The 15,796-nt window shown below is 44.9% G+C and overlaps 1 protein-coding gene across 2 annotated transcripts in view; it reads right to left on the reverse strand.

Annotated features, from left to right (window-relative positions):
• The window catches only part of SNX9 (sorting nexin 9), a 240,724-nt gene that overhangs the window by 89,819 nt on the left and 135,109 nt on the right, over positions 1-15,796 (reverse strand). For both annotated transcript variants that reach the window (XM_068231862.1, XM_068231861.1), the window contains exon 9: positions 9,335-9,452. In XM_068231862.1, coding sequence (XP_068087963.1) covers positions 9,335-9,452 — 118 coding nt within the window. The remainder of the gene's footprint in view (positions 1-9,334; positions 9,453-15,796) is intronic.

Consider the following 15,796-nt stretch of genomic DNA (forward strand, 5'->3'; position numbering starts at 1 on the left):
TCCGTGGGCGAGCGCCTGGGGGAGTGGATTGACTCACATCTGCAGCCCCTTGTTCTGAGATTACCGGGGTATCTATAGGATACGCGCCACGTTTTGTAGATTTTGTGTGTGAGGAGCACTTCCATTGGTTGACTTTGGATGTCACCTCTCTTTATTCCTCCATCCGCACAGACTCGCTCTGAAGGCCCTTGACTTTCATCTTGTCAAATACTCTACTTTTGACACCTCCCTGACACCTTATGAGGGCCGTGGAGTACCTCCTCACGCACAATTTTTTTATGTTTGATTCGGGGTTCTACCTCCAGAGATGCGGAGCTTCTATGGGGGCCAAGTTTTCCCCCTCCCTGGCTAACCTATACATGGGCTGGTGGGAGGAGCTCCGCATCTTTGGAGATGAGTACCCCTTTGCCTCCCATATCGTTTGGTATGGCAGGTTTATAGACGATTTGCTTTTGGTGTGGGGAGGTCCTCCCGGCCTTCTTAGTGACTTTCTGACCTATGTCAATTGTAATGAACTTAATTTGAATTTCACTATGAGCCATCATAATACACATATTGACTATCTGGACTTGACTTTGACTGGTGACACTTCTCTTCAGCGAGTCTCCACCAGGACCTACCGCAAACCCACAGCAGGAAACTCCATACTCCTTGCGAGCTCCTGTCACCCCAAACACACTATAAATGCCATCCCCACTGGGAAATTCACCCGGGCAGCCCGCAATTGCTCTAATCCAGTGGAACTGGAGCAAGAATGCAATTTAGTTGAGGATAGACTAAAACAACGAGGGTATACCAAAAAACAGCTAGCTTGGGGACGTCTCAGAGGCACTAGGAGACCACGGAGTGAACTTCTACAAACTAGAAGCCGTAATGGGGATCGAGACGATAGGGTGACTTTTGTAACGGAATACAGCCTTGAATTCAATAGATTAATCACTTCAAAAATTAGAGCCCACACTTTGCTGTTTGGTCCAGTATACCAACAGCTACACCCTGTTGGGCAAATTAGTCTCTAGGGACTAGGATCATCGATCCAAGAATGAATAATTATAAATAAAGAGAAAAGAGTAGTCCCCTTAATATTAGTAAATAGTAATGCTCAAACCACCGTACTCATAGAATGTAAGTATATCTTTATTGCTAGATTCAAACAACATAGTAATAAAAACAATTAAAAACAACAACAAGGATCCCCTGGCCTCTTGCCAAGAGGCAAGAGGCCAGGGGATCCTTGTTGTTGTTTTTAATTGTTTTTATTACTATGTTGTTTGAATCTAGCAATAAAGATATACTTACATTCTATGAGTACGGTGGTTTGAGCATTACTATTTACTAATATTAAGGGGACTACTCTTTTCTCTTTATTTATAATTATTGAATTCAATAGAATCACAAATATTGTGAGGAAATATCTTCCGGTGCTGAATTCTGATTACAGGTTCAGGACAATTCTAAAGAAAGGGTGCCGCTTCTCTGCCAGAAGGGCACGTACTTTGGGGTCCATCCTTTCGCCGAGCTGTTTTCAGTCTCCTCTTCTGTCCCGTACCCCTACCTGGCTAGCAACAGTGGGATCCTATCCTTGTGGGTTTTCCACTTGCAAATACTGTCATTGTCACAGAAGGGGATCGTCCATACTCTCTTTTGCGACTGTTAAAAGTCTCCCCATTAAACAATATGTAAATTGCGACACGAGGTGCGTCATTTATGTAATCTCCTGCACCTCATGCCGTTTGCAATATGTGGGGTGCACCACTCGCAATTTGAGAGCTCGCATTGCTGACCATTATTGTGGTACTAAATGGAAAACTTTCAAGAAATCGGCAGTTTCCAAACATTTTGAGAACGTTCATTAGGGCGATCTCTCCTCTTTTGTTTTTCAAGGGGTGGAACGAATAGTGAGTCCTAAAAGAGGTGGTGACACCTATAAATTACTCTTGAGGTGAGAGGCATTTTGGATCCATAAAATGGACACTCGCACTCCGAAGGGTCAACACACGTTGGGATCTAAACCTAGTGTATGATTGCTAATCATGCTTCCTCCCCTCCATCTTTGCCACACAGGACTCTAGTGTGTCTCTTCTCCCCTTTTTCTCCCCCCCCCCCCCCCTTTCCCCTTTTCTACTTAGATGGTTTACCATTTGTTACTTGAAGCTCTAATGTTCCTTCCAGGGGTGACCTTTTTACATTACTTTTTAACTCATTCCATTATTGTTATTAATGACGACATTTATTCTATTTCATTGCTGTTATTAATGATAACATTTGTCACATATCTCATTGTGTGTATTTGTAATGTGTCCTTTAAGGTGATGGCTGATAGAGGTATAGGGTGGAGCCTGTTGCTCTCCCACCTATTTAAAGCCCTCCCCTTGCAGGTTCACTTTTAACTATGACTAAGGGCAGATTGTAAGCCCGATACGCGTCAGTTGAACCTTGTGGTTTTATGCACCTGTCATGTGGAATTCCTGAATAAAGAATACCAGCTTTTTTCAACCAATGGTCAGTTTGCGGATCCTTCTGTGTATAAGCTGGTCTGACTTGATGTGAGTCCCACAAAAGCACAATTCATAGTTCATAACAAAGATACTTCACCATATCATGGTATGTACAAAACAGCCAGCACATCAAAGCAAGCATAGGTATCTTCAGCATATGCAATAAGCAGGCCTGACTTGATGTGAGCCCCACAAAAGCACATTCAGCAAAGCAGAGAGCAGTTCCTGGGCATGGCATGGAAGCCAGCTAGCACTCTGGTTGCCCAACGGGCGTTTACTGTGTCCTTTGGATGTGACTCATCGAGGCTGGATGGACAAAGTGGCTGAGTGCAGACAGCGGAACAGCAAGGCTACGAAGGGGAAGAGTCCCAGGTTAGGGTGTGTGCTGGAGAGCAGGGGATAGCGCCCTCATGGCGGAGGACGGCGTCCTCAATTGATTTCGCCGGCTCTACCGGCTTCTTCAGGAGACGTGTCCAACTTTGCATGATGTGGCGGCTAAGTGCCAACCGCTGCCCAATCCGGCCACAGTACACGGTCCCTCCCGCTCCCACCCCCGGGCCAGTCCGGGCGAGGGGGCGGGGCAGGCAGACACGCCGGGTAAACCAACCAATAAAGGCACCAGCCGCATCCGCCAAGCCCCCCCCCCCCGCACGCAGGCAGGCCCGAGGGAAGGGGCGGGAGAGGCCAACAGACAGCCGGATCTGACAGTGGGGGCTCACAGCAAACATCACGCACAGTACAATCAATGGTAAACCATGCAGGTATGCCCAACAAAAAATAAGAAATAATCCATGTAGGTAACTTGAGAAATCACTATCCTTACAGAGGCAGCAGCACTTCAATTGCATGAAATAAAGCAGATTAAGCCTCAACTGTAAGAAATGGCTAAAGACCAAGATGTATGTCGCCATTCTAGTGAGTCTGTTGCCTAGCTACGGCATTATTTACTATGTACCCTGATTAAGTCATAAATTATGATGGCCAAAAAGAGTATATGAGATGCCTCGGTGGGAAACCCAATAATCCCCCAACATGTGGTAGAGGTGAATGCATTCACATAAGCAGGGGAGGCAAGATTGATGACAACAGAAAACCCCCATTAAATTGGCAGAAAGGGAACATAGCTCGTGTTTTCATTCAAACCTGGATGCTTGGTTGCATCCAAGTCAAATATCCATCTGGCTTCCCGTTGTAAAAGGAGGCGGTCCATATTACCATCCCTTATTGAATTGTGGATCCTATCCAGGACAACAAAATGCAAAAATTGGAATTTACCGCCATGGACAGTCTTAAAGTGTTTGGCTACCGGAGTGAGGTTGCTCATACTTGAGCTTTTGATACTGGTAATTAATATGTTGTGAAATTCTAGAATTAAATTCATTTTTGGTCTTTTCCACATAGAACGCCCACAGGGGCACAGCAGTAAGCTGTAAAGCAGTAAGCAGTAAACCACAAGGGTCGTGCCGCAATTAACAATGTGGAAAGGACCAATTTCTCCCATCCGGTAGATCAACAGAGTTACCTACTTGAATATAACGGCACATGGAACAGCCGCCGCAGGTATAGGTGCCCGTGACCATGCAATGTTTAACAGTGGCCTAGGGATCCACAAAATGACTATTAACCAAAAAAATCCCGTAATGAGGGTGCCCTGCGGAATGAAAAGAGGGAGACCTCCGTCACTATAGTGCTTAATTTGGTGTCATTAGTGAGAATGTGCCAATGCTTTTCTATAATCCTGGAGATGTCACGATGCTGTGCTGAGAATTTAGTACAGAATCTAGTGGTCTGTTTGCCCTCTCGGACTGGATGCCTACTTCTGGCAAGAAGGGCAGTCCTGGTACTTGCATCAGCTCTTTTATATACCTTGACAAGGACCTGATCATTGTATCCTCTTTGTCTAAATCTCAATTTTAGACGAGCAGCCTCCTCATGAAATGTTCCATCATCTAAGCAATTGCGTAGAACGCACAAATATTGCCCAGTAGGAATGCCTTTAATTGTGTGACTTGGATGAAAGTTCTCTGCCCTTAAAATTAGTGGCAATAACCTTCCTGTATAAACGTGTCGATACGAGGCCGCTATCCGAGACCGAGATCAGCAAATCCAAAAACAGAACCTCAACAGAACTCACTTGCATAGTTAATCTGAGATTCCAGGAGTTATTGTTTATAATCTTTAGAAAATCAGACAAAAGATCATTGCCACCGGTCCAAAAGAGGAGGATGTCATCGATGTACTTGTGCCAGGCAAGGGCATGGCACAGGTACATTGAGAGGTCCTCATCAGCAAACAGTTCTCTTTCCCACGCCCCCAGGTTCAGATTGGCATACGATGGAGCACACGTCATGCCCATTGCAGCCCCCTGCACCTGGAGGTATTGGGCACCCTCAAAAAAAAAAAAAAAAAAAGATGTTGTTAGTCAAAATAAGATCAAGTAAAGTCAGCAAAAACATATTGTGAGCCGTATGTTGAATGCCTAATTCACTGAGAAAAATTCTCACCGCTTCTACTCCCAAGCTATGCGGTATACTAGAATAAAAGGCCTCCACAAAGCTGCTAAGAGAGTACCGAGATGGAGCTTCAAACTCTCCAAAATCCGCAATAAATGGGATGAATCACGCACGTATGATGGTAAAGATTGCATGTGTAATTGCAGATGTCTATCGACGTAAACACTAGCACGTTCAGTCAAGGAACCCCGACCAGAGACTATGGGGCGACCTGGGGGCTTACTTAAATTTTTATAAACTTTGGGAAGTACGTAAAACATCGGAAGAATAGGATTCAGAACCTTCAGTGACGTAACCATATCAAAATCATCAGTGCGAGAAAGAGCATCATCTATGATGTCAAATAGCATCCTCTGGCATTGTGCGGCTCTGGATGGGGAGACCCTCACATAACTCTGCTGACTCAGAAACTCCAGGCACATATCTTTGTATAACTCCACCTTCATAAGCACTACGTTTCCTCCCTTATCCGATGGTTTGACAACCCATTTTTTGTTAGTCATTAGATTGATATTTTATTAGATTATAAATATTAGATTAGATATTTTCTTCTTTGAAATGTGACTGCAATGGTTGGGATTCCCAACTGCCGCGGTAAGGAGACCAGGAGTAAAGTGAAGTAGACTATGTTTAGTGCATCTTTTCTAGCCCCTTTCTCAGACCCTGGAGGAGACCTGATCAAACCTGCGTAGGGCTGCTCAGACACCCAGGGGGCTGCCAAACTAGACTACTGCTGCTTCAAACCAGAAGGGCCATAAGAAGAGCCGGATATGGCCCACAAGCCTTGAGTTAGATACCTGTACCTTAAAACATGATAGGGAAATTAAATTATAACTATGATATGGTAATAGGGATAAGATTTTAAGCTCCTCTGAAGGACAGTTTGTAACAGGACTATCTACTCTGTAAAGTACTGGGAAAAATATATAAATACACAATACAAATATTAAATTTTCACACTGACTGATCTGTGAGTATAATTTTTGTGAGCATAATCTTGTACTTTGTAATATATTCCCATAGTGGTGCAATCAATACCCTGTGTATGTTCCTACTTTAACCTACATGTATCCCAACAATTATATATGTGTGGACCAGAATGTTTGTTTCTGCCACATAAAAAGAATACTGTTTGAATTATAATATTGGCTTATGGTGTATGATGGAGGAGAGATTGTTAGAATCTGTTGTCTCCCACGTAATCAGGGCCTGAAAGCTAGCCAATTGGTGGGTTATCCTATGTATTAATTTCCTGTTTTAGTACCTGTTTGTTTGGCCAATGATGCCCGCAGTACGATGAAATGAAGAGAGACCTTAGTGTTTTATTCCCTCGTGCAAAACAAGGTCTAAGTATTAAAGACAGTTAAAGATGTTATCTTATAGTAGTTGATAAGTCTACCTTGAATAAAGTTTTTAACTTACTGAAAGCTTTTTCCCAATGGTCTGATTATGGAACACTCAGACTGCCCACAATTAGTATTCTAAATGTTACTAGATTACCATTTACTATATTGTCCAATTCCTAGATGTCACTGTGTTGGTATTTGTTTATACTGGCTATTTCATGGTATACTTCCTGCAACTGTGTTTATTTATTTATTATTTATTTATTGTATTTATAAAGCGCCAACATATTACGTAGCGCTGGACATTAATTTAGGTTACAGACAATATTTAGGGGTGACAAACAGCAATATGACAATACAGGAATACAAGAAAACCAGATCACACAGCACAGTATGAGTACAAGGTAATGCTTAGTCAGTCACTGGATGGGAGCATGGAGTTAGGCAAGTTAGGTTCACTCAAATGCATAGCATGGGTGCACAGTAATGGAGGTGCATGATCAGGTAGGACACAAAAGGAGTGAGGACCCTGCCCAAAGGCTTACAATCTAGAGGGAGAGGTAGGGACACGAGAGGTAGGGGACCAGAGTTCGGCTGTGGGTTTAGAGCAATTGTGAGGGGTGGTAGGCAAGAGTGAAAAGGTGAGTTTTGAGGGCCTTCTTGAAGGTGTTGAAGGAGGGGGCTGCCCTAATGGGTGGAGGTAGGGAGTTCCATAGTGTCGGAGCGGCTCTTGAGAAGTCTTGGAGGCGTGCATGGGACTGGGTGATGCGGGGGACGGTCAGGCGAAGTTCATTGGAGGAGCGGAGTGAGCGGCTTGGTGTGTATCTCTGAGTAAGATCAGAAATGTAGGTTGGACAGGTTTTGTGGACGGATTTGTAGGTCAGACACAATATCTTGAATCTGATTCTGGACTGGATAGGAAGCCAGTGGAGGGATTCACGGAGGGGAGCCGCCCTTGTGGAGCGATGGGAGGAGTGGATAATTCTGGCAGCCGCATTCATGATGGACTGCAGTGGGGCTATTCGGGTCTTAGGGAGTCCAGACAGAAGGGCATTGCAGTAGTCGAGGCGGGAAATTATGAGGGCATGGATGAGGAGTTTGGTGGTGGCAGGGGTCAGGAAAGGGCGAATCTTACAGATGTTACGAAGGTGGAAGTTGCAGGACTTTGTGAGGTTTTGGATGTGGGGAGTGAAGGAGAGTGCGGAGTCCAGGGTGACACCCAGACAGCGGGCTTGAGAGGTAGGGTGAATAGTAGTGTGGTTAACAGTGACCTGCACATCTGGGAGGTCCAGGGATGACCGGGGTGGGAAGATCATAAATTCCGTTTTGTCTAGATTTAGTTTTAGGAACCTAGCGGACATCCAGGAGGAGATGGCAGATAGGCAGGAGGAGACCATGTCCATGGTAGTGGTGGATATGTCAGGGGTGTGGAGATAGATTTGGGTGTCATCTGCATACAGATGATAGTTAAAACCCATGGAGGAGATAACCTTGCCAATGGAGGATGTGTATAGGGAGAACAGTAGGGGGCCAAGGACCGAGCCTTGGGGGACTCCCACTGAGAGGTGGTTGGGGGTGGACGAGGACTCATTGAAGGAGGTCGTGAAGGAGCGGTTGGAGAGGTAGGATGAAGGCCAGGTCAGGGCGAGATCGTGAATGCCCATGGATTGGAGGGACTGGAGGAGTAGGGGATGATCTACTGTATCAAAAGCTGCTGAAAGGTCAAGGAGGAGGAGAATGGTGTATTTACCTTCAGCTTTAGCTAAGGCAAGGTCATTGACCACTTTGGTGAGAGCCGTTTCGGTTGAGTGGGCAGGCCGAAATCCAGATTGCAGTGGGTCTAGTAGTGAGTTGGCATTGAGGTACTGGGTCAGGCGTTTGTGAACCAGACGCTCAAGGAGTTTTGAGGCGAAGGGGAGGAGGGAGATCGGGCGGTAGTTGGAGGGTAGCGAGGGGTCGAGGGAGGGTTTCTCGTCAGTGGTAGTAGGAGTGAAGGAGGTGAGGGGAGGATAGGGTGGAGAAGGAGTAGGTTGTGAGCAGGTGGGAGGTGAAGATTGAATATTTCCTGACGGATGGAGACTATTTTGTTGGTGAAGTGGGTGGCTAAATCTGTGGCAGAGAGGGAGGAAACAGAAGGTGGGGGGGTGGGTTTAAGCAGGGAGTTGAAGGTGCTAAAAAGACGCCGGGGATTGGAAGCTTGTGCTCCGATGAGCTTGGTAAAGTATTCCTGCTTCGCATGAGCAAGGGCAGTGTGGAACTGCTGCAGGTTAGTCTTGTACTGTTAAACGTGGAAGAAGGAGTTACATTCCAGTGGGGAGGGGTTTATCCTCTTCCAGCTTTTTGGAATGAGTGTTTATTTGGTACTAATGGACTAGGTTATATTTGTGAGGATTATTAGTGGAGTACAGTAGAAGACCATTGGAGACACATGTTAATCCAGACAGAAGTTCCAGTACTGAGCTGCCTAAAACCAGACGAATAGCACTGCAGTCCACTATCTGAAAATAAATATTACTGGTCAGATTTATTCATTACAGAACTGACAGAAAAACTGATCAATATAAGCTAGCCCATTAAAATCACTGCAGACTTCACTGCCTGTTGCCTCAAAATGCAGGGCATTGAACTGAGCCATATCTATCCTTTGCAACTAACTTTAGAGTACACTTGAAAAAATGTTAGCTTGCATGTCATTGGTAGGTGGATAGCAAAGATGGGAGATACTCATTGGATCACAAAACCCACATAAAAACATGGCAAATGCAGCAAACAAACAAACAATCAAAAAGCTAGGAGTGAAGCCTGTAGGACAACAGAAGGCATGACTTGTCTTACATTTACAGGAAAACCATTAACTACATTCCCTAGTTTGCTTTTGCCTTTAAATAATAATAAAAAAAAAACAAAAACATACAACTGGTTTAAGTCTGCTTCATTTAACAGTCCACACTCAGCAGCTATGAATCTTAGACATTACCTGTGACTTGTTTATCTGGAAGACAAGGAATGGGGATAGCTAATCCAAACTTCACTAGAAGTCGCTCATAAAGCCAGTCAAAGTGTTTATATCTGTGGTTGACTGAACGGTTTGTGTTCTGCAATGAGAAAAAATAAATGACCAAGCACTGAAGTCAAGCAAATAGCTGGAATGAAAGACACACTGCAAATATTAACAATAATACCAATAATAACATTTATATAATTAATTTTTCCTGTCAAACTTAATGCTGTACTTGAGAGCTGCAGCACTAAGAACATGCTCAACAGTCCGTCTTGCAGTGTTCGAGAGTCTTACCCAAGGACTGAATAGGTACTGGCTTCAGCCAGGATTCAAACCCTGGTCTCCTATGTCAGAGGTCCTTATAACCAGTACACTATCCAGCCACATATTAGAACAGTGGACCACAATTGTTGGCTTCTGTACTACATGTGGTTTTCAGCATGTTATTTGTGAAAGACTCTCAGCAGTTCCTTGTTACCTCTCGTCTAATGGTTCCCATACATGGTACAATTTTTTATTTTTTATTCGATTAGGTAATTTCGTTCGATTATTCCGTTTGTATTCAAATATAAAGATTTTTTCCACCATGTCCAATTGGATTTTTATTGAAAAAACTGGATAATTGTTCATTTGTCTAGATCGAAAAAAAAAGGATTCCTTTTGACTTTCATTTGATTTGATTGTTTCGGTCGAATAAACGGGAAAAATCCAACGTTTATATTGTACCGTGTATGGGCACCATAAACAGCAATTGTAATACCACCTAAACTTTACATGAGTACACTGACAAGCAGATTTCATCTAGGTGTAACAAACTGGTTTTAAAGAGACACTGAAGCGAAAAAAAAATTCTGATATTATGATTTGTATGTGTAGTACAGCTAAGAAATAAAACATTAAGATCAGATACATCAGTCTAATGGTTTCCAGTACAGGAAGAGTTAAGAAACTCCAGTTGTTATCTCTATACAAAAAAGCCATTAATCTCTACGACTTTCAAAGTCGTGGAGAGGGCTGTTTTCTGACTTTTATTATCTCAACTGTTTGTTAACTATTTACTTTTTCTCTGCCAGAGGAGAGGTCATTAGTTCACAGACTGCTCTGAAGGAATCATTTTGAATGCTGAGTGTTGTGTAATCTGCACATATTAGAGAATGATGCAATGTTAGAAAAAACACTATATACCTGCAAATAAAAATATGAGAATATTTTCTTTGCTGCTAATCTTCTAGTAATTATTCATAGTACACAACCAATTCATTATATCATGTATTTTTTTTCGCTTCAGTGTCTCTTTAATAGGAATGTGTAGAATGTTTTTTTTTTGTGTTTAGCATTAATTAACCTCCTTAGCGGTAACCCCGAGCTGAGCTCGGGGTAAGCCGCCGTGGAGGATATCTTAGCCCCTGGTGGGGCGATTCCTGTCCTGTAAATTGCTGTACGCGCATCCAGCACTTTGCTAGCTGCGCGTCCAGCTCGATCGCCGCCGCTCTGCGGTGATCGTCCGCACGCAGCGGCGGAAGAGGGCCCCCGCCAGAGCCCTGCGCAGCCCGGACCAATCAGTCCCAGGCAGCACAAAGGGCTGGATCGGATGGGTCTGACGTCAGGACGTCGGCTGACGTCCATGACGCCATTCCGATCATCGCCATGGCGACAGGAGAAGCCAAACAGGAGATCGCGTTCTATACGCGATCTCCTGTTTACTTTTGTGGCCGGCGGCGATCGGACTAGAGGGACACATGCGCCCTCTAGTGGTGTTTTATGTATCTACCACTCAGGTAGCTACATGAAACAAAAAAAAACAAAAACAAAAACAAAAAAAGTGCAATGCAGCCTCCTTGGCGGAAAAATTGAACCGCCAAGGAGGTTAAAATAAAGTTAATTAAAATCATCAAATATCACACAGTACACGGATTACTCATGCTGACTAAGAACCACTAGGATAGTTTAAGGGACTAAAAAAGAATGAAAAGCACTAGAAAAGTAATGATAAATATAATTTGCTTTCTTAAAACAGAATGTAGTTGCAATAATTCCTCTTTAAAGTGGATCCGAGATAAACTTTTACTCAATGCATAATTGTGTTCCTTTCATATAGTTTATAGGGCATTCCTCAAGCAAAATACTTTTTATATTTTGTTTTAATACTCTAATCCCCTATAAACTAAACAAGCCGCGCCCACAGCTTTTCAGAGAGCCTTGGCACGCAGTCTCAGGTAGCAAGGGCTTATGGGAGCTCAGTCTGGGCAGGAGGAGGAGGAGCTTACTAGCCAGATATTTCAGAGGAAGAGGGGAGGAGGGAGGAGGAGGGGGAAGTGAAATTTTCTACAGGCTGAGAGCTGGAGATGCTATCAGCTTGCCTCAGTGTAGTATGACAAACAGAACATGGATGCCCTCATTGTATCACAGCAATAAATAATCAAACTTTTGAAGCTGTTTGCAGCTAGATTTGCTGTGTAAACTATCTAAACTTTAGATAAGATATATAGACAAGTTACTTGTTATAGTTACTTTTTCATCTCGGATCCGCTTTAAGTGAGCAATTGTGGTTTTCCATGATGCATCACTCCTTTAACCACTTGAGGGCCCAGCCTTTACCCCCCCCCCCCCCTTAAGGACCAGCGCTGATTACTGAGATCTGTGCTGGGTGGGCTCTACAACCTCCAGCACAGATCAAACACCAGGCAGAGCGACCAGATCACCCCCCTTTTTTCCCCACTAGGGGGATGATGTGCTGGGGGGGTCTGATCGCTCCTCCCTGCGTGTGGCTGGCAGTGGGGGGGGAGGGGACCTCAAAGCCCCCTCCACCGCAGGATTCCCCCTCTCCCTCTCCTCCCTCCCTGCCCCGGAGATCGGAGGCTGCACAGGAATGGATCTGTCCTGTGCAGCCTCTAACAGGCTCCTGCCTGTCATGTGACAGCGATCCCCAGCCACTGATTGGCCAGGGATCGCTGATCTGGTACAACGCTGCTACTGTTAGCAGCGTTGTACAAATTTCCGCTTGTGTTTACATTTAGCCTGCGAGCCACGATCGGCGGCCCGCAGGCTATTTCACGGAGCCCCCCGCCGTGAATTGACAGGAAGCAGCCGCTCGCGCGAGCGGCTGTTTCCTGATTAATTAGCCTGCAGCCAGCAACGCAGATGTGCGTCGCTGCTCCTGCAGCTACCACTTTGCCGACACACTTTATGAGTGCGCGGTCGGCAAGTGGTTAAATACCTTCTTTTTTAGGAAATCAAAATTATATTTAGAATCGCATTTTTCAGTGAGAGGACGTTTCGATCTCCTTTAGCCCATTTTACTCTCCTAGTGGTTCTTGTTCACCATGAGCAATCTGGTTACTTTACATTACTGGTCCAAGCGCTATCCCATAAAACCGTATCAATCCAAGCCATGCATTGAGGAGGAGCAAAACTACCAAACTACCAAACAGCTGGGTGTATGTTGGATCGGTGTGGCTCTGTAAGATTTATAATCAAGATGGTTTGTTCAATTGCTCGACTGCTTACAACGGTTAAAACACCAGGGAGTCAACCAGTCAGCACCTGGGCAGAGAGAAAGGTGCAGACAAATGTACTCAAAATACAAAATGACTGGGTTTCAACCTGGATTTAGGCCTTATTCACATTATAAATCGCCCGCACAATCGCAAGCGCTGAGCAATTTATTGACTTCTTTCTAAGTGCTTTTTCCTGCGCTTTGAGCTTAGAAAAGTGCTTTTCGAATCGCTTTTGCTGAGCGATTGAGAACTCTGTGACCCGGAAAATAATAAATACAATGTATCTATACTTAAAAGCGCTCAGGAAATCGTTATACAAAGCACTTTTTCAAGCGTTTTGCTCTTTTCCTATACCTTCCATTATAGCAAAAGCGCTCAGAAAATGGTACGTGTAGCGCGTTTGCGATTTGCTGAAAATTGAAATGCTCATATGTGAACACACTCGTAGGAAATCATTGCCCAAGTGCTTTTAAGGCGATTTCTAAAATCGCCAGTGCTCAAAAAAATCCGCAAACGCTCATAGTGTGAAAGAGGGGTGACTGTGATGGGGTGACAGAGGGGGATTTCTAGGAACCTGAAAAGACACAATGTATGTAGCGGAAAAAATTGACAGATTATTGGGTGGGGCTAGAGAAGACCCAGCTGTCATGGTACACATCGGCACCAATGACAAAGTTAGTGGGAGATGGAAGGTCCTCAAAATGATTTTCAGGTACTTGGAGATAAACTTAAAGCAAGGACCTCCAAGGTGGTGTTTTCTGAAATACTGCCAGTGCCACGTGCTACATCTGAGAGACAGAGGGAGCTTAGGGAGTTAAATAAGTGGCTGAGAAATTGGTGTAGGAAGGAGGGGTTTGGGTTCCTGGAAAACTGGGCAGACTTTGCAGTCGGCTACAGGTTCTACAGCGGAGATGGGCTGCACCTTAATGTGTAGGGTGCAGCTGCATTGGGGGAGAAGATGGCTAACGATTGGAGATTTTAAACTAGGATTTGGGGGGAGGCGGGAGGGTAAGGTCTCAATATGTACACAAGATAAGGTAAAAAGACAGTGGTAGCCTAACATTATGGGGGGCGGAGAAGGGGGTGGAGACAGTGTAAAGAGTAGGGAGGTTGGTAAAACTTCAAGTAGCCCATTTCAGGTAACTAAAATCAGAAAATGTGGTGGTAAAATATAAAGTGCATGGTAACCAATGCTAGGAGCCTTGCAAATAAAATGGACAAACTACGGTTCATTCTGATTTACAAAGGCTATGACATTGTGGGAATAACAGAGACATGGGTGGATGAAAGCCATTACTGGATAGCGAATTTAGATGGATACAATGTGTTTAGGAAGGATAGAACAGGGAAAAAAGGTGGAGGGGTTTGTCTCCTTGTTAAAGTGGAACTGACCTTAAAGGGACTCCGAGCTCTGAAAAAAAAGGAAAGTTGTACTCACCAGGGGCTTTTTCCAGCCCAGTGCTGGTCGGGAGGTCCCACGCCGGCGTCCTGGCTCCTCTCCTTCTCCCCGCTCCGGAATGGCTGGCAGGCCGCAGCCCGGGCGACACTCTCCCGAGTGTCGGGCTGCTTCTTCCGCATATGACGCGGATTACGTCACACGCCGGCCGCCTCGCGTCATCACGGCGGCCGGCGTGAAAGTACTGCGCATGCGCGAACAAAGCGCGCATGCGTAGTACTTTCACGCCGGCCGCCGAGATGACGCGAGGCGGCCGGCGTGTGACGTAATCCGCGTCATATGCGGAAGAAGCAGCCCGACACTCGGGAGAGTGTCGCCCGGGCTGCGGCCTGCCAGCCATTCCGGAGCGGGGAGAAGGAGAGGAGCCAGGACGCCGGCTTGGGACCTCCCGACCAGCACTGGGCTGGAAAAAGCCCCTGGTGAGTACAACTTTCCTTTTTTTTCAGAGCTCGGAGTCCCTTTAAAATTTGATATTGTAAAATTATCTGATGTGTTGCTTGATACTGCTTTAATAAATAAAAATGTATGTTTGCTGTAATATAGCTGTCAGATGACCTTATTTTTGTTACTGCATTCTAGTGCAGTGTGTACAGCCATCTGTTGGTTGACAAGTTTACAGTGCCATCCAGCTGATTTCTACTTCCTCCAGCCCCTCCTTACTCAAGCAGCTCCTTTCTCCAATCAGTATGCAAATTAGCCTGTGGTAGTGTAAAGTTACAGTGATGTCATCTGGCTGCGCCTGTGTATGTAATGTCTGCTGTGTTTTCCAGCCTGTCATTTTTCTGCTCTGTCATCCCATTATAATAGTGGAATCAGATGGTCGATTGACTACCTAGTTTCCAGATGTATGCCCAGCTCTACACAATGCATATATCTAAATCAGTTATGAAATGCAATTTACAATGGATCAGAAATTTACACAGCGTTGAGGCGGCTCTCAATGATTTCACCATGAAATTGATCCGGAATAGACCTGTGGTGTATGGGCAGCTGACAGATCTCTCTCTTATCAGATTCGATGCATGCTAAGTAGCGTGCACACCACATTATACACCACAATACACACCACAAATACAATTACTAATAGCTGAAAGGCGGACGACAAGTCTCTCTCCTACTTATCGTCCCTTATCAACAGCCATGCTGTTCCACAGAAAGCCCAAATAGCATATCACAACAGGCAGGAATCAGCTTCATGCCTACTTTTGTGAGGCTTTCTGAGCTTACCTTCAGCCTAAGCACGCACACGCACACTATGCTCTTACTGCACACCACAGACCTAGTCATTTGGAGGGGGTGGGGCAGATTGTGTTTATCTACTGTGGTATGCAGCACAGTCTTCAAGAAGCAAGCAAAAAACAGCCAGTAATGATGGAATCATTTATTTATGGCTATTAATAATGGCTACAATCAATACCCCTCAAGCACAGGAGAAAAAAAAATTCCCCCCCAATACCCCCCTATGGACTGCAGAGGCGTATCTGG

The sequence above is a fragment of the Hyperolius riggenbachi genome, chromosome 4, assembly GCF_040937935.1.
Source record: "Hyperolius riggenbachi isolate aHypRig1 chromosome 4, aHypRig1.pri, whole genome shotgun sequence".
Taxonomy (NCBI): Eukaryota; Metazoa; Chordata; class Amphibia; order Anura; family Hyperoliidae; genus Hyperolius; species Hyperolius riggenbachi.